The sequence below is a fragment of the Siphateles boraxobius genome, unplaced genomic scaffold (genome assembly GCF_051911475.1).
Source record: "Siphateles boraxobius isolate OS27281-9 unplaced genomic scaffold, OSU_SipBor_1 46, whole genome shotgun sequence".
Classification (NCBI taxonomy): Eukaryota; Metazoa; Chordata; class Actinopteri; order Cypriniformes; family Leuciscidae; genus Siphateles; species Siphateles boraxobius.
In genome coordinates this window covers 5,374,773-5,400,389 of record NW_027509097.1, presented here as the reverse complement: position 1 = coordinate 5,400,389, position 25,617 = coordinate 5,374,773, and the positions used below count along the sequence as shown (strand labels likewise).

Here is a 25,617-nt window from a genome sequence, read left to right as displayed (position 1 = left end):
CATTTTCTTCATTTGTTTGATATCTGCCACATACTCTAGTCTGAGCATCATTTTTTTAATGCAATTCTCATTCTGTTAATTCAAGCAGTGACAGGACAGCATGCGAGCAACCTTGGGTCAAAAGCCGTGCTCAAGGTCACATCATGATCCTCTTTCACTCTCGCTCATCTTAGATTTACACCTTTATCTGCTTCTGGTGCTATTGTGTTATATCCATATATAAAATATATCCATATGGAGGACTTTGTCCATTTCTTTAAGATTAAAATTATGATATACTCGAAGTAGAAAGCAGACTCATTGTTTCTTTTCCTGAATGTGCTCTGCTCACATAACAGGATATTAGTTATCGCACAGTGTGTTTTCTTTCCTAGTTTGACAGCAAAGAAAAAAAAAAGAAAAAGAAGAAATTCAAAGAAACCATGGATCACATTATCTGAATGTTTTAATCACTGAAATGCAACAGAGCTTCAGGCTTGAGTGCATTTATTTTTTAAAGGATTCAAGACACATAAATAGATCCTCATATACATTTAATTTCCGATCAAAATGCAACAACAGTTTATCAGTGCACATATTCAATTACACAACCAAAGGAAAGCTTGCAATATAAAACATGAACAACAAAGCAACTCCTTTAAGGGAAAGCATCATGCAAGCGCCACATGCCAGTTTGTCGGGATATTTGTAGTTTAGAAGTTACGCCACATCATACAGAAACACGTTTAGTGATACAAATCTAAGTCATATTTCATATATGAAATAATTTTATGGCAAAATGATATCACTTGATGAAACAGGAAGGTAGTTCTCATGTGGCAGACATCACCAACAAAACAGTTTTCATTGCAACTTATTTGGAATCAACTCTTATTTATGTCATTAATTTATCTACTGTATATCATTTAAAATCAAGTCAATCACAATCAGCACCTTTTCTTGATACATTCTTGGTTTTATAGTACATGACGTAGTGCACATTAATCGAAAGAAACAATCATCAAAATGTAAATTTAGAAAGGACGCCATCTGCCATTCTTGCTTAAGGGAACACAGATATTTTTGACCTAATTTATTTAACAGAATACACTGCTACTTTTATATGTACACTAACTTTGCCAAATTTGACCCCTTGCATCTGACTGCATAAAACTCCCACTTTTCATAATCCAGTCAATTTCCAATGGAAAAAAAATCCAACCACACAATTTAACATACACTGTAAATTATTTTGAAGTTGTGAATAAATACTATTTTAGTCTTTCTACAGAATTTCACATTTTATTCAATTTGTTACTTGCTGTTTCTTTTAAATTATTTGTGAAATTTACTAGCATTTCTAAGTGTAAATAGTTTCAAAGTAAACACTTTTTTTTCAGTGTACAGGGTTGTGAATGTCATTCCATGTTTATCTGACCAGAGAATGTAGGTAAATTGGAAAAAGATACAAAGCAAGGACAAAACCCTGATCTGCAGCTGCTTAAGACGCAACAAATCAAACAGAGAGCAGGTGATTTACTGTCTTAAATATTCAGACTCTTTCTTGCGCTGTCAGCCGTCTGCTCATATTAAGGCTTTAACGATAGATATGCTTTCTTCTCAGGCATCTGTGTTTGTGATGCAGCGGGAGACTTTTTTCAAAGAGTCAACATCTGATAACATCTGCATGGCCAGAGGCACCCTCTCACGATTGAGAAGGGAGAGAGAGAGAGAGAGATAGCTAGAAAGAGAAAATGAGAGAGAGAGAAACAGGATGCAACACTGGGTGCTGAGAAACACAAGTGCACTAAAAGGACAAGAGAAGAGTTCGTAACCAAAGCTGCAGATAACAAGTGAGTTTTCCCCCCAGACCAAAAAGTTTAAAACTTTCCTCTGTATTTTACCAGACAAATAAATCAAAGCTTTTAATGTAAATTTTTGCCAAGACTAAACTTCATTAAACCATTAGTCAGACTCATTAAAGAGATTCAAAACACATTTGGATAGAGCAGTGCATGCTATCGTTTGTTAGCCTCTTCCATCAGAAACTCAAATTAAACTATACATTTTATATACAGTCAGCAGGTGTGTAAGTGAAAACATCAAGACTTTGGTCATTGTATCCCATTTTACTCTGCATTTAGATTGAGCATGTCTATCTAAGTGAATCTAAATCTGTTCTCTTTAAGCACACACTGGCAAGTCCTGCACGATATCTGATCAGATAACAAATTACAGAGTCATTTAATCGATTCTGGTTTATTTTAACAAATTGAAATTTTATCTGTTGCTGCATGGGTACGTGCACAGAAGCTCAGGACTGGCTTTGTTCAGCAGACCTTGAGCTCCTCGGATCGGCGGTCTGTTTGTACAGCGGTGTCTTCACTCGTTGTGTTCCCACGTCGAAGCCCCTTTTAAAGCCTCATCCAGTCGCCATTCAATGAATGCACAGCTAATCCAGCAACTGCACTTTGCACACCGGGGTTAAAAAGGTCAACCATCGTGCTCTGCTTCACTGGACGGGCTCTGAAAGGGTTGAACTTAGTCATGCAAAATAACCTACAGCTGCAAGAAAGGTCTCGATCCGAACAGTATGCAACCTTATGTACAGTACGTCGTCTTGTGTTTGATGAGAAAATGTAATGCTTATCACGTTTGTTTCTCATATGGAAAATAACTAAGTGTATAATGATTATGATGTCTTGATTGGATTTCATTTTTAAGATGGCTCTAAATCTAAAACTGTTTTAAAGTACACTATCAGAAAAAAAGATACATCTTCGTACCTTACTTACCCCTAAATGGTACATATTAGTACAATTTCGCTTTTGTACCTTTGGGTACTGCCTCAGTGACAGCGCTATATCTTTTTTTAAAAGTTAATATATTAATGAGTGAGAATAAAAGAAAGAGCGTTAATGAAACACTATTGTAAAGAACTTCATTCATCTACAATATGAGCAACATTTATAAAAACACAATATATGACATATTTTTGCAATATCAAAATACATTTAAATGGAATAGTTCACCCAAAAATATTTAAAAAAAAACTGACAAAATTTACTCATCCTTGTAAACCTGTATGACTTTCTTTCTACCAAAAGTGTAATTTTGAAATGTCCAGCGTATTTTGATATTTGTAAACAAATTCAAAGAAACATAGGGCATTTTCATATAATTAATGAAATTCCATTCTTTTTCTCACACAAAGCTATTTTATACAGCTTCAGACAACCTGGATTATACAGCATGAGTCATATGAAACAGGTTTATGATACTTTGCTTTTTTTGTTATTGTTGTGCTTGATCTTGATTAGTTTCATTATATGGAAAATAGTTTTCCTCTACCTGAGTTTCACAGAAGAAAGTAAGTCATACAGTTAGGTAACACAACCCAAAGGTGTCTAAAAGATGACAGAATATTCATATTTCCACCTATTCCTTTAAATGTTACCCATTTATGGAAAATGACAAAACATAATATTCATTTGATGAGCCAAATATCTTCGTTTCATAAATACTGTATTAAGTTTACATGCCCCCGCAGAGGACAGGACAATAAATAACACAGATATGCAGATCAGTGCAAAACACACTATGTCTCGATTGGTAGATGTGATGTCCTGCAAACCTTACTTGTTTTATCATCAAGACAAAGTTAACATTATTGGTCTTTTGTTTAATGCCCATAAAATGTGATCTCTTGGGCCATTAACCAGAGGTCAGATAAGACGATGAACAGTACCTGTGGTGCACATTAGCGTGAATGGATGCTAGACTGTTTATCTGGATATGTTATTATGTGGGAAACAAGTCGCTATTTTTGCTATTCTTTTTGGTGACGCCAATCACACAGTGTTACACACTAAAGGTGCGGTCACATATCGTTGCTCTGCAAAATTTCACGGCCGAAATCCAGTTGACCCCAAAATTAAAATGCTGTCATCATTTACTAAAGTAAACTGCCATTCCAAACCTGAATGACTTTCTTTCATCTTCAGAACACAAAAGAAGATATTCCAAAGAATGTTTCAGTGGGGGTTTTTTGTAAAAAAAATATGGACATAAAAGAAAAGTCATGAACGGTGTGAGTAAATGATGACAGAATTTTCATTTTCAAGTGAACTATGCTTTATGGCAACACTACATCTTGATGTCTGCCCTTTTGGGAGAGAGAGGGGTGACCTCTCGCTGGGAACGTTTGGTGCTGGAAATAGAGGAGGTGGAGGCATTGGCAGCGCTGCGCTGCTGATGAAGGGGCCGGCGTGGGTGCAACCCCCTGAACAACAGGACGTCCCTCACTGCCGCTCTAAAGGGTTTGCTGACAAAACAGTACAGAAAGAAATTCACAGCAGTGTTTAGCATGGCTAACATGTTGGCTAAGTCGTATGCTAGATGTACCCGCCAATCGTTGTGCACCGATGACACGTAAAGATGGTAGAGCACCACTCCAGTACGAGGTGCCCACAGTATAGCAAACACAGAAGTCACTGCTAAAAGCATAGCTGTGGATTTACCCAGCTTGCCTGGCAGTGCCAGCTGTTGCCCACTCTCGTCTTGGCACATCTGTTGCCGTTGTCTCTTCCGTAGCCTCAGAATGATCAAGGAGTTCAGCACGAGGAAGATGCAGCACGGAAGAAAGTAAATAATAGTCACGTGGGTCCAAACCAGGGCGGTGTCCAAGTTGTTGGGAGCGTGGCTGACCCTCCACATGTCCGACCACCAGAAGAATGGCACGCCGGATGCCAGTGCCAAAGTAAACACCGCCGCGATGATCCTCCGGGCACGTGCCGGGTAGCTGATCTGTCGGTGGAGTAGTGGGTGGCACAAAGCAACGTAGCGGTCAACTGTGAGGGGTACGGTGGCCCATATGGACGCGTGATTGGCGGAAAACTCCATCATACTGACCGAGCGCAGCAGCAGCACTGGGACGTCTCTGTGAAACACGGCCGTTTCCAGCAGGAAACCCACGAAGATGATGAACAACTGGCTGAGGATGTCCGAGCCGGTTAGAGCAAGAAGATACACGTAGAGTGCCTTCTGGGTACGAACTGCCAGCCGGTAAAGAGCCACCAATGTCAGGATGTTCACTGGGAAAAGGTGACAACTGGAATTAGAAACAAGAATTGAGGTAGACAAGGATAGACAAGGCATAAACAGTGAGGGAAGGAGGCCAGAGAAGGGAGAAACAAAAGATGGAGATTGGAATCAAAGGCATGGAGGGAGTAGACACAGCAGGATTGATGGGAAGTAAAAGATTATAGGGGTCATATTTACAGAACATGGCGGCCCCCTGAAACCTTTGCCCTGATTTTCCACAAAGAAGAGATTAAGCTCAAATGGATATGTACTGCTTTTGCTTGTAGACAAGACAGGAGATAAGTGTATTTTAAGTGTTTTTCTTTTTCTTTATGTAATAGAACTATTTATAGAAAAAAAATCTCCATTAGCAGAACAAATCTGGTAAAAATAGTGAGAATTTAACTCAGAGATGGAACTGAATCAAATAAAATTAAAATACTATCATGTTGTTCCAAACCTGTACGATGTAATTTTTCCATCAAACTTTCCTTACAGTTTAGTGGCCATGTCAAAACACACTAGAAAAGCATGATAAACAAAAAGCAAATACAAATATATAATGAGAGAATTTTTATTTTTTGTGTTAACTGTCCCTTTAAGGTTAAAATTCTGTCATCATTTACACACGCTCATGTCATTCCAAACCTGTATGACTTTCAGTGGAACATTTTGAAAAATCTCTCTTTTTTTTTACATCCATACAATGATGTTTTGGACCATTCAAAGTCTTCTTTTGTGTCATACTGGTTTGGAACAACAAGAGGGTGAGTAAATATTGACAGAATTCTCATATTTGGATTTACTAGAGATCTCATATCATTGGCCATCTGGTAAATTTAAATTGGCTGCTGTGAATACTAAGCATCTGTCCGTAACCCTGATCTGGTTTTTAGTAGTAGTTTACTGGTAGCTTTCAAATGAGTCGCTAATTAATTGTTATTCGTACTGATTGATTTATCACCTTTCTTGTCCTTAAGCAACTGTCAGTCTGTTCTGGGATTGGTGTAGAAAAATGTTTGTGGATGCTTAATGATTTCTTGTCTGGTCTGATGTGTGTCTCACTGAATAAATCTACCATGTCCCTCCTCCATCAAACGACTAAAGGTGAAGAAGACCGTCTTCTTATATTATGAATGGAACAATGTATGCGCCATGGTCAATATTCAAATAAAATCTTATTTTAATCTTATCTTAATCTAAATACTCCATAAATTTGGAGTTTGAATCAACTACGTCCCACAGAATGCTGAATTGAATTTTGAATTACAGTAGTCAACATTTGAAGTGGATCAAAACCTTTCATCAAAGTTGTACATGAATTTTGAACAATACCCGTTCTTGTCTTAGGACAACTTTGATGAACTTTTTTTAATTCTCTTCCAATGTTGATTACTATAGAATGACAGGATTGGGGAATTTAGAAAATTAAAGATAAAAGAAATTAAAAACCTTCATTTCATGAGCTAAATCATGGTGTTTGGCTACATGTTATAAGACACTTAGCTTTACTTCCCAGATCAATGAATTAACATATTTAAATTACGATCAAAATCCATTTTAAATGCTGCACATGTTTTGGCATAATTCATTCAGAAAAATACGTTTTATTTCAAACTACTGCAGTGTCTGCCATACTTTCTTTAAATTCAATCAAAAATCGCATCTTGATTTTGACCTTGATTCTTAACTTAAAATGCTTTCTCAATTCAATTCTCGAAGGTGTACAACCGTGATCCTAACCGACCCCTATTTATATAGGTATTAAAATGCACATCTCTACCTGGCACTCCAACACACAACAGAGCACTGTAGTAGATGACAGGGATGTAAGCCAGCACACACTCTGACCTCTCCTGAGCGCTGCGCTCATCCTCCCGCTGGCCGGGCGCTGTGCCATTGTGCCAGTCAATCATGGCCTCGGAGTTCCTCTTTTGAAAGGAAAGAGAACAAGGAAACCTTAAAACCTCTCACTAGTGTCTGAAAATGACCTAAAACCTTCGTCACTTTGAGCAACAACTGAAATCAATGTGAAATGAACCTTTTTGTTTGCTGAACGTGTTTTGTTACAGAGTCTGCAGTGCAGAATGATGGAGCATGGGATTTTAATATGCTCTGGTCCTCTCACCGGGTCATTGTGTTAATGACAGAGACAGCTTGCCCTCATAGGTTAAAAACAGTCAATTAGGACAGATGGAATGACTGCACAACACTCTTCCTCATTTACTTGTCTTATCTTTCCACTTTCTACCTGTGTTTAACTTTGATTACTCCCATAACTGCCCCCTCCTGGGAGGATGAGGTGATCAGCTCTGTGCCAAACATGTTTATCTGCTTTCAGACCCAGTGTACAGAGCAGAAATAATCGCTTTTCTCTGTATATTTTCTTTTATCGCATGACATCATTGAGTTTTACGAACCACTTCCCTAATGTGCTTTGGTGTCTTCCCTGTAAAAAAGAAGAAAGAAAAAAAGGTCAAACTGTGCATTTTGCCTTTGCAGTGTGCATTGTTTTGTGTTGTCATTGGAATTGAACTGCAGATATAAAAGCCATTCTTTTTTCCTCCTGGCAAACAATATGAGAGGGTTTATGTTGTGGAACATGATTGCCTGCCATGATGTTGCTGCTTCATCAACTGTCCTGCTTCGGTGGGCAAATTCACACTGTGGGTGAGAATTGGAGAAGGCAGGAATGATTGGTCTTCCGTCACCTTATAATTACTTCTGTCTTTGCCCTATTGGGGATTTATGTGGAGACCAGAGTCTTTGTGACCCCGTTTTTCCCATTTTCAATTTCTTTCATTCATGTGCATTTATCATCATTTAATTTAGTGAAATCCATAAAATCGATGTTGTTTATATGACAGAATGTTTTGGGAAAACATTTAATACCCATAGAAATTATTCAAAAGGGGTATAACCCATAAATACATATTCACAAAAATATGTGGTGTAAAAATATTCTTGAAACAGCTTTAAAAATATCTGAAAATAACTGGTCATTGAAATAAGATTTTGTTTAAATGTTGTTTATCCACTTTTGTTATTTCCTAATGATCCCTGTGTTATTTCCTAATGATTTCCTAATGATAACATGACATTTAAAAAGTACATCTGTCAGAACAGAACTAAAAATGATTTGATAGTTTGGGACCAAATGCAGTTTTTTAGTGAACTTATATTTCTATAAAAGTATACATATTTTGAAGATAATAAAAATATTCAAATAATTTTTTTCTTACAATACCAGGGTTGAATGGTTGAGCTTGTCAAATGCAGACAATGGTAGATTTGAGAAGTTTCACAATGCATTTCTGAATTAATAATGATCCACAGATACTTCATTTGTACGATCTCACTGGTAAAATGCAAGAAGGATCTTTTAATTTCCACTTCCAGAGGAGCATAATCCCATTATTTTAGACAGTTAGCTACCTCATGAGACTTTTATGGCTCTTGGTGACCCTTCACTCTATAGTTGTTTTGATACAGAAGCTGATAACTGATAATCTTTAACTACAGGTGAGCGTGTGCTAGGCTACAGAAGAGAGGTTTTCTCTTAAGTACTTTACTACTGATGTTGTTCTCCCTTCTGAAAATATATCTACAAACAAATCATCGCTCATTTAAGAGATCCACAAGCAATGAGGAGGAGCATGTGTGTGTTTATATGGGTCTCTTTGAGTGTGTTTATATGATATGCTGCTTGTTCTGTGAATTTGACTATGTAAAAATGTCAGGTTCACTGGCAGCACCAATATGTTTTTCCAGTAAAGCATGTGGTAACTGGACATCAGTTGAGATATCCCAAGTGATTATGATTACAAAGCTGTTCAAATGCTCATTGGCTCTCTCAGAATGATGGGGTGATGATTTTGGTGGTTTCAAGAATGTGATAAAATCCAATAAATATGGGTATCACACCATATTGTTTTCTCAAGAGGTTTCGATTTTTATGGAGAGGAACCTTGTTCTCATGCATTAGATATTCCTGTTAACGAAAGTTTGTAATATATCCATATTTCCTTGGGGAAATCTTTTGTGATTATTATCCTCTTTTTCAAAGCCAACCCTCTTTATAAGAAGAATTTTAAGGGCTGGGCGATATAACAAAAATAAATCACATCTTTAATATTCTTCAGACTTTTGGCGATATCACTATTTATATAGTTAAATGGTGAAGTCAATTTCAGTTTTGAATTGATTCATTAAATAAAAATTTTAACTGATTTGAATGAATGAATGAATGAATTATTTGCATTGTTGATTCCATGAAGAACCTTTGACATCCGTTGAACCTTTCCAGCGCACCAAAGGTTATTTATTGGAAAAATGCTTTTAAAATGTTCTTCACACCAAGAAAAAAAATGGGTCTTTTTAGAACTGGGGAACCATAAATGGTTCTTCTAAGGCATCACTGTGAAAAAGCCCTTTGTAACCTTTATTTTTAATGCTCTCAAGACTCATAAGACACGGTAGGATTGTGAAATTAGATATACTGGCCAAAAAAAGAAAGAAAAGAAATGCATTAAATCATGCTGATATTCACAAATAAAGAAATCAAATTGCTGGGATTTTTACGTGAATTTGAACTGGCCTTACATTGTTTCCTCATATGCAATGAGAGCTTAATTCCAGGAACAGGGATTTCCAAAGTTCCCATCCAGAGACTACCAGTAGGGTCTCAAAAATATTCATATGTAATAACTTGTACAAGCTGTTTAAGCTCAAAGCATGACATTGCAGCTTATAGCATATCCTAAACTATGTGAATGACAACAGCAATGTTTCCATTACTGCACTAGTTCCCATTGCGTCCTGCCTATACCCACACATTCTTGTTCAAAAAAATCAGCGCATCTGATCTGCAGACAATAATGATTTGGTTTTTTTTTTGGTTTTTTTAAATAATAAACTGTGGCTCTGTTTACATGTGAAATCACCTCATTTTGCAGAAGTATATAAATGGCCACTGTTGATGTACAGGGAGTCAATGTGTAAGGTTTCAGATCTCTCTCCGTGGACTTTCTGCTCTAATGAACACGCTCAATTATTCATATTCGGCTGGTACACCTGAGACAATAGTTATAAGCTCAAGGACAATGGTATAGCAATACCATCCATATCAGGGTATGCAGGGAAAAGAGTGTTTCATTGTTTAGGAAGGATGAAGGATACAGAAACAGAGGGCTAAGGATGAGGAATAGAGAAACATTTCAACAGTCTTGAAATTCACAGTCTTTTGATTACATAGCGCTCAAAAACAATACCATAACATTTTAAAGCTATCTTTATGACTTCCAGAGTTATATATATGGATATCTTGAGAAAATATTAAGATGACAAAACACAAGAGGACACCACACATCAAATAACTGAGTTATGTGCAGAACAAATCAGTTAACACTTTTTTAAAAGCTGGCATTGTACTGGCAGTATATATATATATATATATATGTGTGTGTGTGTGTGTGTGTGTATATATGTATATATGTATATATGTATATATATATTGTAACTTTAAAAGACTTTGCATTCTTTATGTACCAGTCAAACAGTATTGTGTGACACTTTCATGCTAATTTGTCTCTGACATCGTTTTAAAATATGATTGCACATGTTTAGCCCTTACACGATCATACCAAGTAGCTAAAGATCTTTATTACACTATAAAAAATATATTTATTTAAAATACAGCAATATTAAAAAAATTGAAATGCTCCACTTTACCTGTATTCACTATTTAATACAGCAAAAACTTACTATAACTGTAAATGCAATTGATGCTCACTCCTCACTTAGATAAATTCACTTAGCACTCTCTTAAATAAAAATACGTAAAGATTCTCCTAAATAAAGGCTGATAGCTTTTCTTACCCTCACAAATGGCTGCAGGTCCCCATCCGTGGACTCTCGAGCAGGAGTCCCACTTTTAACACCCGATGCCCAGCCAGGCAGTCCTTGAGGAGGACAGCGAGGAAGAGGAAGACACACACATCACTGCAACCACACACTGAGTTCGGGAGGAGGTTATGGAAGGAGCTAAAGAGAGAGATAGAAAGAGAGAGAGAGATGGAGGGAGGGGTTAAGCAGGGCTGATTTCCACAGGGAGAATTTTGGTAAATGAGTGAAGCATTGAGACAGACATAAAGAGGTCCATCTTTCAGAGAGAGGTCAGTAGCAGAGACACACGAGGAAGAGGGTGTATTGTTTTACACTGCAGCGATGCCTTCAGACCCACGGGAGCTCTTATCTGCTGTGTGTGTGTGTGTGTGTGATCTTTATAGGATTCCTCTGGCTGTGATCTAAATGTAATTTTAACTTGGGCCTAAATAGACTCTGTGGTCCTCTTTAAGCTTTTACCATTTGAATCAATATGTAGATTTGTACATTTACAGAAGTAAATGTGAATGGCGCTTGCCTGCACAAAACTCACTGTCACGATGCTATAGGGTGTGCAGGGTGGTCTTTATGTGGGTGATGTGGTGTACTGGGAGGTTGCCTACCGGAAAAAGTCAAAAGAGTCCACTGTTCTGGTCTCTAAATAATAAATGGTTACACTTTATTTTAAGGTGTCTTTGTTACACTGTAATTATACATTTAAGTACTGAGAAATATTAACTACATGTACTTACTAGGGTTAGGATTAGGGTTTGGTCTGGTTTAGGATTAGTTGCATGTTATTATGCATCATTTAAGCTATAGTTATAACTATAGTAACTAAGATATGTAACAATGACACTGTAAAATAAAGTGTTACCTAATAAATCTTTCAATGTAAGTTTTTGGGATCATTTATTTTAATATTATTTATATACAAATTTGGTATTTTGTACTAGCTTTATTTTTATGTTTTCAATTTTCATTTTCATTTTAGTTTCAGTATTAACTTAATGTGCTTCTGTCAATTTATTCTTTTTTATATTTTTATATTCTATTTAACTTTAATATTCTATTTAACTTTAATATTCTATTTAACTTTAATTTATATCTATTTCAGTTTGAGTAATTTCAGTACATGGACATATTTTATTTCAGTCAGTTGTCACGACAACATTTCTCATTTTTTCATCTTCAAAGTTTTTCATCTGATATTTGGGTTGCACTTTAATTTACATTCCTGTTTTGCATGAACCTATATGTACTAATTCTAGTAATGACAATAACTATATAACCCTGAACCATCATTTAAACCTTAACTTAAACCATGTAGTCACCTTACACTACATTGTAAAAAAATTATATGATCAATAAGTTATGACAACATATGTTTTTACATTGCTCATCAAAATAAATTAAGCAATTTTCAACTTTTTTTATATAAGTTATAGACAAGATTCTCATTTGTTTAAGTCAGTTCAATGTAATTTAAGTTGAAATGACTTAAACATCCAAGTTGATAGTACTTTTTTACAGTGTACTCAGTAGTTTTGTGATAAGTACACTGGAAGTGCACGTACTGTGAAAATAAAGCGCAACCAATATTTGTATTTTCTTTGATATCAGCTTTATTTTAATGAACACAACTATATTAATAGTTTGAGTTTGCGTTAAAAACACTGCTCACAAAGTCACACAATCTTAGGCATTTTTTTTTGAATATGTACTACCAAAATCCATAATTTCCTATTAGAAATCTAAATGTTTTCTAGATCAACTAGCTTCCCTCATCAGCCAGATACATCACGTCTCCAGATAGATGGAACAAAAAGTACATGTACACCACCATCTGGACAAAGAAGGAGAGAAAGGGATGCACGGATGCTCTCTCTCTCTCTCTCTCTCTCTCTCTCTCTCTCTCTCTCTCTCTCTCTCTCTCTCTCTCTCTCTCTCTCTCTCTCTCTCTCTCTCTCTCTCTCTCTCTCTCTCTCTCTCTCTCTCTCTCTCTCTCTCTCTCTCTCTCTCTCTCTCTCTCTCGTAAATACTCAGTGTTCATTTTGATGTATGTTCTCTGAACTGGCCTTATAACACAGCAGAGGACTGGCCATGCAGAAAACGAGCTGAGTAAACTCTCTGTCATTGGTTATGGTGTCAGCAGTATGCATTAATATTGTATAGGTGTGATAATCGAGAACAATCTTTGCTATAAATATCTATATCTCCTCCATATAAAGCTGGTTGATCACTACAGAATGTCCAAATTCTGAGAACATACACACACCTATACAAAACTATGGAAAAACTGTTTCAAATACTGTTTTCTCATTTATTGACTGACAGCTCTCCTGTCATAATGTTGAGAGCAATCAGAAGTAAATGCAGTGGCGTTGTGTGTAAACATCATGGTTATTGTAGTTCTAGACTAAATGTGAGCAGGCATTTACTCATCTCACTTGCACACAAACAGATTCAGTATTCCTCAAAATGAATAAAAACGATATACTAAATATTACGTAAACATGCAATCATTAAATATGTTAAATAGCACAATGTATTCAATCTCACTTTATTAGCCAATGTCTTTGCCATGTCTTTTTGTTATTAAAAAACAAACAAGCAAGCCCAGCCCACGGGAGAAAAAGTAACACAAAAGTATAACAAATTACTTTCCATAAATAGTAACTAAGAAACAAAATTAGTTACTTTTTCAGGGAGTGCAATACTAAAACACAGTCCTTTTAAAAGTAACTTCCCCAGACAGGTGACGTATATCTGAGTGAAACTGCTTTTAGAACAAGAAAAAAAGTAGGACAGGAACTGATTTTGTCCATTGAGAATTGATTGGATCGTTGTTTTTTGCTATTGCTATGATCTCTTTTGAGTGACAGGTTGTGTGAAGAGATGTCGCTGCAAGAGGGAGAGGAAGTTATTTTGATTAAAGTTTACAAGAGCACATGAAAAAAAACAAAAAAAAAACATTCACAATAAACACTATATTCCAAAATGAAGTCCATTTTGATTATGTAGGCTATATGAATTCAAAAGACAGCTCTGGGAAGTGGTCAGTCTCTGTGGCCTACAAAATTTGGCCTACAAAAATCTCAACTTCCATAGCACAATGTGTAGGAGGGGGTACACTTTACACGAGAGCCAATAAACACTGCTGTGATGTAGAACGGGGTTATGTCCACTCTAGATTGATTCCCTATGCTTTTATGAACTATTTTGAAGAGTGGAGAAAAACTGTCAACACAAACCCATAAAGCACTTAAAGTGAAGAGTCCTTTGGTTCAATCTAAACACATTAATTCATAACAGCACATAATGTGATTGCTGCGAGCGGGGTTCACGGAGGCTAGCATGAATGTGAATTTAATTAGTACCTGTAATTTCTGAGGCATGTAGGGGAGATGAAGGGAGAGAAACAAGATAAAAGGAAAAACACATGAATAAGTGAACTGAAGCAAATGAGTAATTGATGGATAGAGAGGGGGGGGGGGCTTAGTTAATGTAAAAAAAATGGGGCTTGTTAATACATTAACAATGAGTCATTTGTTATAGTGTTTATTCATCTATGTTAATCTTAATTACAGATAAAACTTTTCATTTTTAGTTTATGCTTGCTCATGTACATTAAATGATATTAATGCAACTTTTGATTTCAATAATGTATTATTGAATTTTGAAATTAACATTAATTTAAGATTAATAACAGAAAAGCTACTTATGTCAAAGGTGGACTGGACAATCAAAATAAAGTGTTACCTTAATAAATGCTTCAGAATAAGTTTTCAATGTAAGTTTGTGTTAACTACTGTTAACAAATAGAATGGTATAGTAAAGTGTACTCACATTTATATGTAATCAGGAGCATTTTGCATATAAGCTTTATAAGTATTTCGTTTGTAACAATACTGCCCTCTAGTGACAATACCCATTCAAGTTTAGTCAAATGCTTTGTTGTTTGATAACTCCTGACAGATACCACAGTATGGCAACCTAATGTTAAACCAAAACAATTAACTCAATTCAAAGGAAAATAAAAATGAAACCATTTTATTCATGACAGAGACAACACAATATACAGCTGAAATGCAGTAGAAGATACACTGAGGTGCCAAGTGGGTCAAACATGGAGCCCTATTATTAGATAGTGAGAGGAATCGAATTGGGCTTGCTGGGTCACTGTGTCACTGGTTTTGACATTGTCATCAACAATGATCAATATACCAGCAGGCTACCCATGGCTTTCTTTTTTACTGAGTGGTTTAAATTCAGGAGTATAAATTATCTGTGTATAACAAACAAAATGGCTGTTTGGTCACATTTAAATGATGTCGTCAGTTGTCAATGCTCTAAACATGTAAATCTAAAAAATGTAAAGTTTAAAGGTATGATTTCTGCTGCTAAATAGTCAAAACACGTACCTCTACAGTATGCACATTTTTCGAAGTTGTAAAAAAAAGAATAAATAAATATTGCAGTATGCTTTACAAGAATAAACTACTTCAGTATTTATACTTCAATTTTCCAAAATTAGTGTGGACTTGATAATATGGCCTATATACTTGCCATTGACTGCCTCTTTAGCCAGAAGATGACAGCTTACTGCTTTATTACACTGTCTATGAGTCACTGCATCACTCATAGTTACTGATCTAACACTCTACAATAATATTGACTGTTCCTAGGACAGGTCAACAATGAAACAATACAGACATTTAGTAAGCCGGTATAATCAGCTGGTCATTATGAAATGACTGTACATTATCGTGCATTCTTAAAAAGAAATTAATAGTTGTATTCAGCAAAGGTGCATTACATTGATCAAAAGGGACAGTAAAGACTTTCTATTTATAAAAGAATCCAAAAAAAAAAGACAAAGACTTGTGTAATGCTTCGTTAAAAATTCTGCTTTTCCATCACAGGAATAAATAACATTTTAAAATACACACACACACACACACACACACACACACACACACACACACACACACACACACACACACACACACACACACACACACACACACACACACACACACACACACACACACACACACACACACACACACACACACACACACACACACACACGCACACACACACACACACACACACACACACACACTGCACATTAAGTGCTGAATACGTACTTGAAATGAAGCACATGAATATAAATATGGATATAAATGCTCTCTGTATTGACATTGAATTGACTGCTGTCTTTTCGGGTCTGTTAAAGTTTGACTGTGCATTGTCCTAGTTCAAATCAAATCAATTTTTATATTCAGCCAACCGAATGCTGTATGATGTAGCCTTAAGAGGAATCCATTCATCACTATCAGTCTAGATCAGGGTCACAATCGGCCTGATATAGCTTTAGGGTTTCTCCTAAGTAAATGATTTACTCAAATTTTACTCTGAGGTTCATCTCACACACGCACGGCACACATCCGTACATTTACACAAACACACACATATCTCTTCCTGCTTTTGCCTTGTCACACAGCCAAGGTTCAGGCTCTCTCAGCACATTTCTCCCACTCCTTTGACTGGCAGTAAACAAGTGACATAACCTCTAACTAGAGGACTCTGCAGCAGGAGTGGATGTCCTTACATACTGAGAGAGAAATAGACTCAATCTTCTTTTGATCCTGAGTGTGGACAGCATGTATAGAAACAACATGTTCAGTCTGGCTGAGTGACTGGCGCAATGCTTAACAGTAAAATACAGTGTACAGGGTGTCACATACTTCTGGGTGCCATGTTTAGACAGTCCAGTTACAACTTCTCATACAAACCCTTAACCCTAAGAATTAAAATGACATATGTTTGTGAAACAGGCATGAATAATATCTCAAATTGAGCAGTTTGTTGTGCTAATCAAGTTATGCAATTTAAAAAAAATTGCTCATCAAAAATGAAAAAAATCTGTCAATTACTCACTCCCAAACCTGTCCCAAACCTGTTTGAGTTTCCTTTGTCTTATTTTAATGAATGTTTCAACAGATTTTGTCCATACAAAATGGAAGCTTGTTTCTGCTACAGAATAAAAAATGAAGAAGTTAATTGCGACTTTATATCTCACAATTTGAACTTTATAACTGGCAATTCCAAATTTATAGATATAAAACATTTCGGAAAGGAAAAAAGTCAGAATTGCGAGCTGTACACTTGGAATTGTGAGACAAATAAAGAAATAAACTTATGAAAACGCAAAATTTTTCTCACAATTGCAAGTTTATAACTCACCATTCTGACATCTTGCAATTCTCAGTGTATAACTTGCAATTCTGAGTCTTTGACTGTAATTGTAAGCCCGCAATTGCGGACTACTAACTGATTTACCTTTTTTTTTATTATTATTACGTGAACAAGCTTCCATAATACAATGAAAGTTTTTCATTGTACGTACAAAAAAACCCAGATTTTTCAAAGTATAGTCTTTTGTGTTCCACAAAAGAAAGAAATACTTGCAGTAATGACTCCATAAAGGGTGGGCAAATGATGACCAAATTCTCATTTTATTGCAAACTATCCATTTAACTTATATTTTTAGGTTCTATTGGAATCCTTGGTTCCATGAAGAACAGCCATGATACCTTTTCAATGAACAAAAGGTTCTTTATAGACCTTATGTAGGCCCACCCATTCTGTCTTCTGGTTTGTATTTCCACAGCATGAAGGTAAGATCTTACAGATTCATGAATGAACTGATCGTTTGAACCGAATTGTTATGACATCTGCTTCAAACATTTTTTTTTTAATCCTGCATAGACAGATACGTTTTTTAAAAAGCCGCCAGGCGTCACCGTGATTTTGCCAAGACATATTTTGTTGATCCTGGAACAACATTCCTATCTTAACATTTATTGCTAAACCTAAACCTATACCAGAAGTTATCCCTAAAATCAGAGGGAAAATAATTTCCCATATAACTACACTGAAGTAGAAGCACCTAACCCTAGTTGTAAGCATAAACTTGACATAAATTTGTCCCTCAAATATGATTGGTTGATTGTAATGTTGTACCAGAACCAACAAAGATGTTGATTCAGGTACATGTTGTACTTGTTAAAATCACATTCAGCTCTTAGCCAGTAAGCAACCATAGTAACTCTCTGGCCTCATAGAGGTGAATTTTCTACAGGCAAGTACAGTTTTACTTACATTTTTTTCTAAAATCTAGTTCTACGTAGTTCCTAAAAGCATGCATTCATTTATGCATGCAGATTTGCATAAACACACTTGCAACTCTCAGTCACAATTACAGTCCGTGATTAGAATTCCACGCTTGGTCTGCCCGAACAGCTGAGGCCTCCTCTGGATCTATGTCATACAACATTAAAAAAGAGAAAAGTCAAAATCAAAGCCGTTGTCATGGCAACTGGCGTTCCTTCCCACCAAAACGAACTCCCCACCCCCCACAGGTTCCACTGATCGATAGGATATTGTGAGGGTGGAACTAACCCAAAACAACCAGTAACCTACATACTAGTTATGCACCATAGTCTATATGCCTCATAAAGGGGGCCGACAGACCATCCATCATCTACTGAAGAGGAGGAGGAGGAGGAGGAAACCGAAGAAAGACAATTAAATCAAGGAAGAGTAGAGGGTTGAAAAGAGAAAGAAAACAGACAAAAAATATAGAATAGAGACAGGAAAGATAGAAAGAGATCAAATCCACTATCGGACAAGAAAAGATGGCTTATTTGTTGTTTGCCCACCTGCTCTTCTTGCTGTTGGCCACCGGGTCTCATGTGCAACCTGTCCATGGAGGTAAGGTGACTTCTCACTTTCTCACAGATAATAGACGCAATGTTCGGAAACAGTGCCAGAAGTATTGGATTTGTGGATGGAGGTATCCAGAACTCCGGGTATCATCTGCTGGATGACAGAAAATAAATAGTCTGGATTGTGAAATCTGCACTTTGCAAACTTGCATGTTAATAGACATTTTAGCATAGTTGTGGAAAAAGATGATCTTCAATTGATCAAGATCATGCTTTTTTTTTTTTAAATACGAGAAGGATGAAAGCATGTTTTAGCATGAAAAATAGTATCCAATTATTTTCTATCAAATACAATGACTTACCAAATCATGTCTGGCTAATAAAAGACAATTCAATTGTTATAATCTGATGAAAAAATCATTATAGGATTTAGACTTTCCTTTGATTTCTGTTATTATGTTGCATTTCATTACGAACCTGTTTTATGATTCATAATGGCTTTTACTTTATGTTGTAACAAGTAATAGGAAACCAGGGCGCTATACGTGCTTTGTTCACACGCACAACACAAACAAATCGAGAACACAAATGGCTGATGGCATTTCCGAGAACTCTGCAATGACACCCGGTCACAACTGAAGTTGGATGATCATTTGAGGGTGCAGAGCCATGAAAACACATTCTTTTTAAAAACACTAGTTCCCTTCTAGAAAAACCTTCTTGGAAAAACAAGAAGGTTAAGACAGTTCTATGTGAAAAATAAACAATGGAAAACAGGAAACGCTGCAAATAAACACAGAAACATGCAAGTTCAAATTCTGAGGTGAGATGTGCAGAAATATTTCCTTTAAACAAGGAAGCAGAGAGTTCTGAAAATATAACATAAAACAATTACATAAAATGAATAAATGTTTAAGATAATCATTAAGATTATATATATTTAAAGTTTATAATAAATTATATTTAGTATGTGATTTTATCATATAAATACTGTTCTTTTGAACTTTCTATTCATGGAAGAATATTTAAAAATGTATCACTGTTTCCACAAAAGAAATTAAGGTTCACTAATGGTTTGAACATTCTTAATAACAAAAATTTCCCTCTTGCACCAAATCAGCATTTCTGAAGGATAATGTGACACTAAAGACTGGAGTAATGTCTGTTAAAAAAAAAAAAAAAAAATCATATTTGCACTCACAGGAATAAATTACATTTTAATATATGTTAAAATGGAAAACAGTTATTTGAAATTGTAATAATATGTACCAATACCTTTGAAAACGGGTTTCAAAGTGCACGTTTTTGAAAACAATATTGTTATCGTCTTTCTGTAAACTACAAAAATGCAAATTTGTGAAAATGGTGATGTCATGCACTTGCGTATTACGTGTTCAGTCTATAGGCGCGTAGTGTTTATTTGCAAAGTGGCATCGCCAACTACTGGTTTGGAAGAATAACACAGCATTTTTAGTTGTTTTCACGGATCCGTGTGAACGGGACCATTTTGACAATGTTGTCGAAACTTTTCCGTTTTTAGCATCTTTGTTGTGTAAACGGATCCTGTTTGGTTGCTGTTCCCGTTTATGTGTTTCCTTTGCTAGTTAGTCTTAATAGTTGTTAATTGAGTTACACCTGTTTTCTGTTCTGTTAATGATCTCCCTTCTGTATTTAAGCCCTTAGTTTGCCTCTCTTCTTTGTCTTGCAAAAACGTTATGTTGTAAGTGCTGGTTCTGTGTTCCTGTTGTCTAGTAAAAGTTATTTGATCCTCTATTCCGCGCCCAGTATCTCTCTCCCTTGGATTATCTAGACACGCATACTGAGACACCCATCACCAGTCACCGGACATGAATAATTCCACTTCTTCCCCGTCGCTCTGCAGGTTTGAGGGCAGAGAGACTGGAAGAAAGCACCACAGAAGTGATCAGTCACTCACAGGGGTTGGTGGCTCGGCTGGAGGGCCTTCTAGTGCTGGGGAATAACAGTGACATTTCCCTACGTGTGGAAACGGTGAATGCGGATGAGGTCAAGGTGATCCAAGCCCACACGCTGGTGCTTTCGCTGCAGAGTCGAGTGTTTGAAGAGATACTGAGAAACCGAAATAGTAGCACGCTAGTGCTGCGAGAAACGGCAGAATGCACTGCTGTGTTCGATAAATTCATCAGGTGAGAAGCATTGAGTTAGAGAAAGTTGACATCTCCTTTTAAGGTCTCTCACTCTCATCTCATCTATTTATCCATCCATCCATCTGTTTTTTCCCTTGTGGAACACAAAATGAGAATTTTTTTATTTGGTTTAGTATATAACAAGACAATGACTGCCAAGCTTGAAAATTGATTAAAAAAATAATAATAATTTCACTGCCGTTGTCTCTATTAACCAAGCTTGAATGAGCATTAAAATGTCTCTTTGTGTTTCAATAAAAAAAATATTTTGTTCTATTATTATTATTTAGGTAAAACAGAAATTAGAAAAGCTAAAGCATCATAAACATGTTTTTTAAAAAAGCAACGAGACTTTATCAAACACATGCAAAATTTACATTTTAGGAAAAAGCCTGCAGTGCTGTATCATCCCAAAACATGTTAGGACATGACAAATTAAACATTCCCATCCCACACATGTCCAAGACTCTCTGTAATGGCCAATGGTGGAACGGCCATCTTCCTGCTGTCAGCAGCTTAGACCCAATAGGAGATAAGATCAATGAAACACAACAGCAATATATAAAAATGAACTCTCGGCTCTTATGTAAAGCACTTTAAAATGAGAAGGGCCAAACGGGGCGAAGTTACAATGGTGAAGTGAAGCTAGCATGAGAAGATGTTTTCGTTACAAGAGCACATGCCACCTACACATTTATTTTAATATGAGCTGAAGTTTTTTGTTTGGGGTATTATTTCCTTTATAGCGATCCAAAGGATAAGACAACAAAGATATAATCTGAGGAAAACAAGACAAATTTGTGTTGGAGACAGAGTGACAACATTAAACTACAATGGTATAGAGCAAAAAGCCCCATCAACAAGAGAAATGCATTATTATTAAAGAGATTTATATTTTTATGATAGAAAATTATATTATTTTATCAGGTAACAAACCAGTTTGGCTCACAGAGCCACTAGACGCCAAATGATATTGTTTGGCAAAATTGTTTTGCACAAAAAAAAGAAAAGAAAAGGTTGGATCTCATTCAATTCATGATAGTACATATGAATTGAATTGGACACACCCCACAGGAAGCTGAATTGGAAATAGAATAAGAATGACGGGAAGAAAAAATTGCAATTCAATAATTTTGAATAAGCATGGATATTTATTCCTTGATACACATACAGTTTTTCTCAACCAATATTTCTCAAAACACAGCCAAAACAATTAATACAACCAAAATGTTTTCAGCTTTAGCTTTATAAAAATAATTTGTTAATAAAGATAAATATAAGTTTATCAAATGTTCTGCTATGCATATCTCCTTTTGTTTTCTATAAAGGAAAGGAAATAAATGTTTTGTAATTTATGACAAATATTTCTTAAACCTAGAGCCAAAATGACTAATACAGCCAAAATATTCACCACAATGTTGTGAGCAAAGTTTATAAAAAATAATTCAAGTTACATATTAAATATGAAATAAAATTAAGGTTTAAAAATTATGTAATATATATACTGTACATATAACAAATACCATTACTAATTATAAATTACAATTACGTTTCTGCTTCTCGATCAATTGAAGCTCAGGCACTGAACTGAAATGTAAAATTCCTATAAAACACACTGTTGGATTGACTAATACTCTTCTGTTTTGCAGATATCTGTATTGCGGTGAACTCTCGTTACACTTGGACCAGGCCACACCGCTGCACAGACTGGCTACCAAGTACGGCATCTCCAGCCTCCAGCAAGGACTAACCCAGTACATGAGCCAGAACCTGGCCAGCGATTCTCTGGGCGGTCACGTGGTGGGTTGGTACGAGTACGCCGTGACGGTGGGCGACACGCCGCTGAGAGACAGCTGCCTTCAGTTTTTGTCCTGGAATCTGTCATCGGTTCTCCAGAGTGCAGAATGGCCGTCGGTTAGTGTTGATCTGCTAATGACCTTCCTGCAGCGCTCTGATTTAGTATTGAAGAACGAACTGGAACTGTTTGAGGCGCTTGAAATCTGGATCACCAAGAATGACCCGGATAGCCTTACAGCAGAGAACGCCCTTCGCCTGGTGCGTTACGCCATGATCCCTCCACGCGAGCTCTTTCGCTTGCAGCGACAGTCGCCGGTCATGACGCGCTACCACGAGTCAGTGCGTGATCTACTCTATCTGTCATACCAGTTCCACTCAGCTTCACCCCTCCAGCTGGCCAAGTTCTTCGACGTGAACTGCAGCCTCTTCGTGCCCCGCAACTATCTCTCATCCATGTGGGGCTCTCAGTGGGCCATAAGCAACCCGGCACGGGACGACCGCAGCTCCAGTTTCCAGACCCAGTTGGGTCCGAGCGGATTTGACTCCAGTAAGCGGGTGACGTGGAACGCCCTGTTCTCGCCCCGCTGGCTCCCTCTCAGCATGCGGCCCATGTACACCGAGCAGGGCGCCATGCAGCCACCGCGGCCCGACGGAGGAAGTGGAATCGCCCGGCCTCGTATCATCATCACACCTGCTACTTCCAGCGCAGATTTTGCTGGTGTAAGCTTTCAAAAGACTGTGCTCATCTTTACAAAGCAGAAGGGCAAGCTTGTGGTGAGGCATATCTTCGGTTTCCACCAAAGCACTGAGGAGGTGGGGGACTTCCTGGCTGACGTGGACCTGCAGTATAAATCATCTGAGTACCTGGTGGATGGATCGCTGTACTTGCACATCATTGTAAAGCCTATTTACCAGACTCTAGCAACTAAGAACTAATGTGACAGGCACAATGGAGTAGGATACACATGCACGATTTAGAAGGTCATGCGGGGAAGAAAACGTTTAGTGTCTCTAATGCGAATGAGACTAATGAAGTGCATCTCCACTGTCCTTATAATGTATTTAGAGGTTTACTTCAGTGGAAAAGTGTACTGTAAAGTGTATTGTAAAAAATAGTCCACACGTACAAAATTAAAAGAAAGGTTCACACAAAAAAGAAAATTCTAAATGATAAATGTCATTATTTACTCACCTTTGTCATTCCAAATCTTATGACTTTCTTTTTTTCAATCAAATACAAAAGAAAATGTTTTGAAGAATGTTGTTAACAGAGCTCTCTTATTCAATTAAAGTGGAGGGGGACAAGGAGCTCAAGCAAAATGACAAAAACACCATAAAACCACATTAAAAGCAGTTAATATGAGTACTGTGTGAAGAACAAATTGAATTATAAGTTGGAAATTGTACCTTGTAGCTGTGGTCACCATTCACTGGCATTGAGAAGAGCAGCTTGGAAATTCTTATGAATCTCTTTTTGCGTTTCACGAAAGAAAGGAAATAAAAATGTAGCCAATTGTGATGGCATTTTGATTTTTGACAAAATTATTACTTTAATATAGGCTGTGACACACTTTGTGTCCCAAATATTACTCATATCGCAGGTAATTTTCAACTCAATTAGGCAGAATCCCTAAATCATGCATGTATAATCATGTATAATCAACATAATTTGTCCAAACTGGACTCATTGGTCAAAGAAAGAGAAAGTGAAAAAAATCTAAATCAGATTGTTTTATTCCTCATTCATATTGTATATAGTAAATAATATTATTATGACTGACCATAATTTTGCCATAATAACATTATGTATAATTATTAATTTCCAAGGTGCTACTGTAAATATAATGAGAAATATCACATCTCTTTCAAACTTGTAATGTCTTGAAATGTAACACGGTTGTGCAGGTTATTTAATATCTAAAATTCTTAGTTAGTTGTTTCTCTGTATCTTCTTATCTTTATGCCCTGCAGACATTATTTAGATCAGTTTCCTTGCATGTTGGGATCATGTGTATGTTCAGTAGGCTATTCATACTCCTGTGCAAACCACACAATAAAATAATGATGCTTATTCATGAACTTTGAGTCCATCATTGATTATGAGGGTAAAAGAAAGAAGAGAAAGACAGACACATGGCCATGGTCTTCAGTTCTTCTTAAATGCACTTATCTGCAGAGATGTATAGCCTATGTACTTAAGCCTTTGCCCATCAAATTGAATGGAATAATCCTTATATATTATTTATATTACAAATTAACCATTTTAAATGAGTAAAAAAACTATAGCTCAATATAACATTTTGTTTAAATCTCAAAGACAAATTTAAACATTTTCATTATTCTTTTAATTTATGAATACGAATCACATTAACTAAATTGTCCATTCCCTTGTTCTATTGAGATTTATACAAAATGTTTTATTAAGTTTATTTTTTTTACTCATTTAAAATTCTTAATGAATAATATAATATGTAAGGATTATTCAATTTAATTAGATGGGATTTTACTATTAATTGAAATGCGTAAAAAAGTACAGTAGAGGGAAATTCTCGAGTAGGCCATCAGCGACAACTGTAGTCCAATTACTACGAAATTATTTTTACTGAATCAACAACGATGAATGTAGAGTAGTTCAATTAACAAAAGAACGACTCTAATGAATCGGTTCTTTTGAGTGAGTCAAAACAACAATCTGTCGGAATCAAAATCAATCAAATAAAAGTTTATTTATAAAGCACCTTAAAAACGGAGTGTACCAATGTACTGTACAATTTCAAAGGGATGAGACAAAATACAATACCACAATTAATGGCAAAAAAATTATTGGATTAAATAGATTTCTAATGTGTAACATCTGAAATTTATTTCTTGTAGCGATTGTCCTAAGACAAAAATTAGGCTACTGAAATAGTTTATAAATAAAATTAGAATATGAACAATAACTTGTGTTGAATTATTTACGATTCTGAACGAAA

At 36.2% G+C, this 25,617-nt stretch overlaps 2 protein-coding genes across 3 annotated transcripts; one reads left to right on the top strand and one right to left on the bottom strand.

Annotated features, from left to right (window-relative positions):
• Positions 1–516: 516 nt before the first annotated feature.
• Positions 517–11,074, bottom strand: gpr142 (G protein-coupled receptor 142). Of its 2 annotated transcripts, XM_077200433.1 has the most exons (4): positions 10,939–11,074; positions 7,103–7,510; positions 6,845–6,992; positions 517–5,072 (listed from the first exon to the last, which is right to left on the bottom strand). In XM_077200433.1, the coding sequence occupies exons 3-4, from the start codon at positions 6,975–6,977 to the stop codon at positions 4,126–4,128; spliced, it is 1,080 nt and encodes a 359-aa protein (XP_077056548.1). In that variant the 5' UTR covers positions 6,978–6,992; positions 7,103–7,510; positions 10,939–11,074; the 3' UTR covers positions 517–4,125. The 2 variants fall into 2 exon arrangements, with proteins under 2 accessions (XP_077056548.1, XP_077056547.1); XM_077200432.1 differs by lacking the exon at positions 7,103–7,510 and having other exon boundaries at positions 10,939–11,049.
• A 7,447-nt stretch (positions 11,075–18,521) lies between these two features.
• On the top strand, positions 18,522–24,721 carry btbd17a (BTB (POZ) domain containing 17a). The gene is made up of 3 exons (XM_077200420.1): positions 18,522–18,726; positions 20,563–20,845; positions 22,495–24,721. Exons 1-3 carry the CDS (start codon positions 18,651–18,653, stop codon positions 23,576–23,578), a joined length of 1,443 nt encoding a protein of 480 aa, XP_077056535.1. The 5' UTR covers positions 18,522–18,650; the 3' UTR covers positions 23,579–24,721.
• Positions 24,722–25,617: the final 896 nt, after the last annotated feature.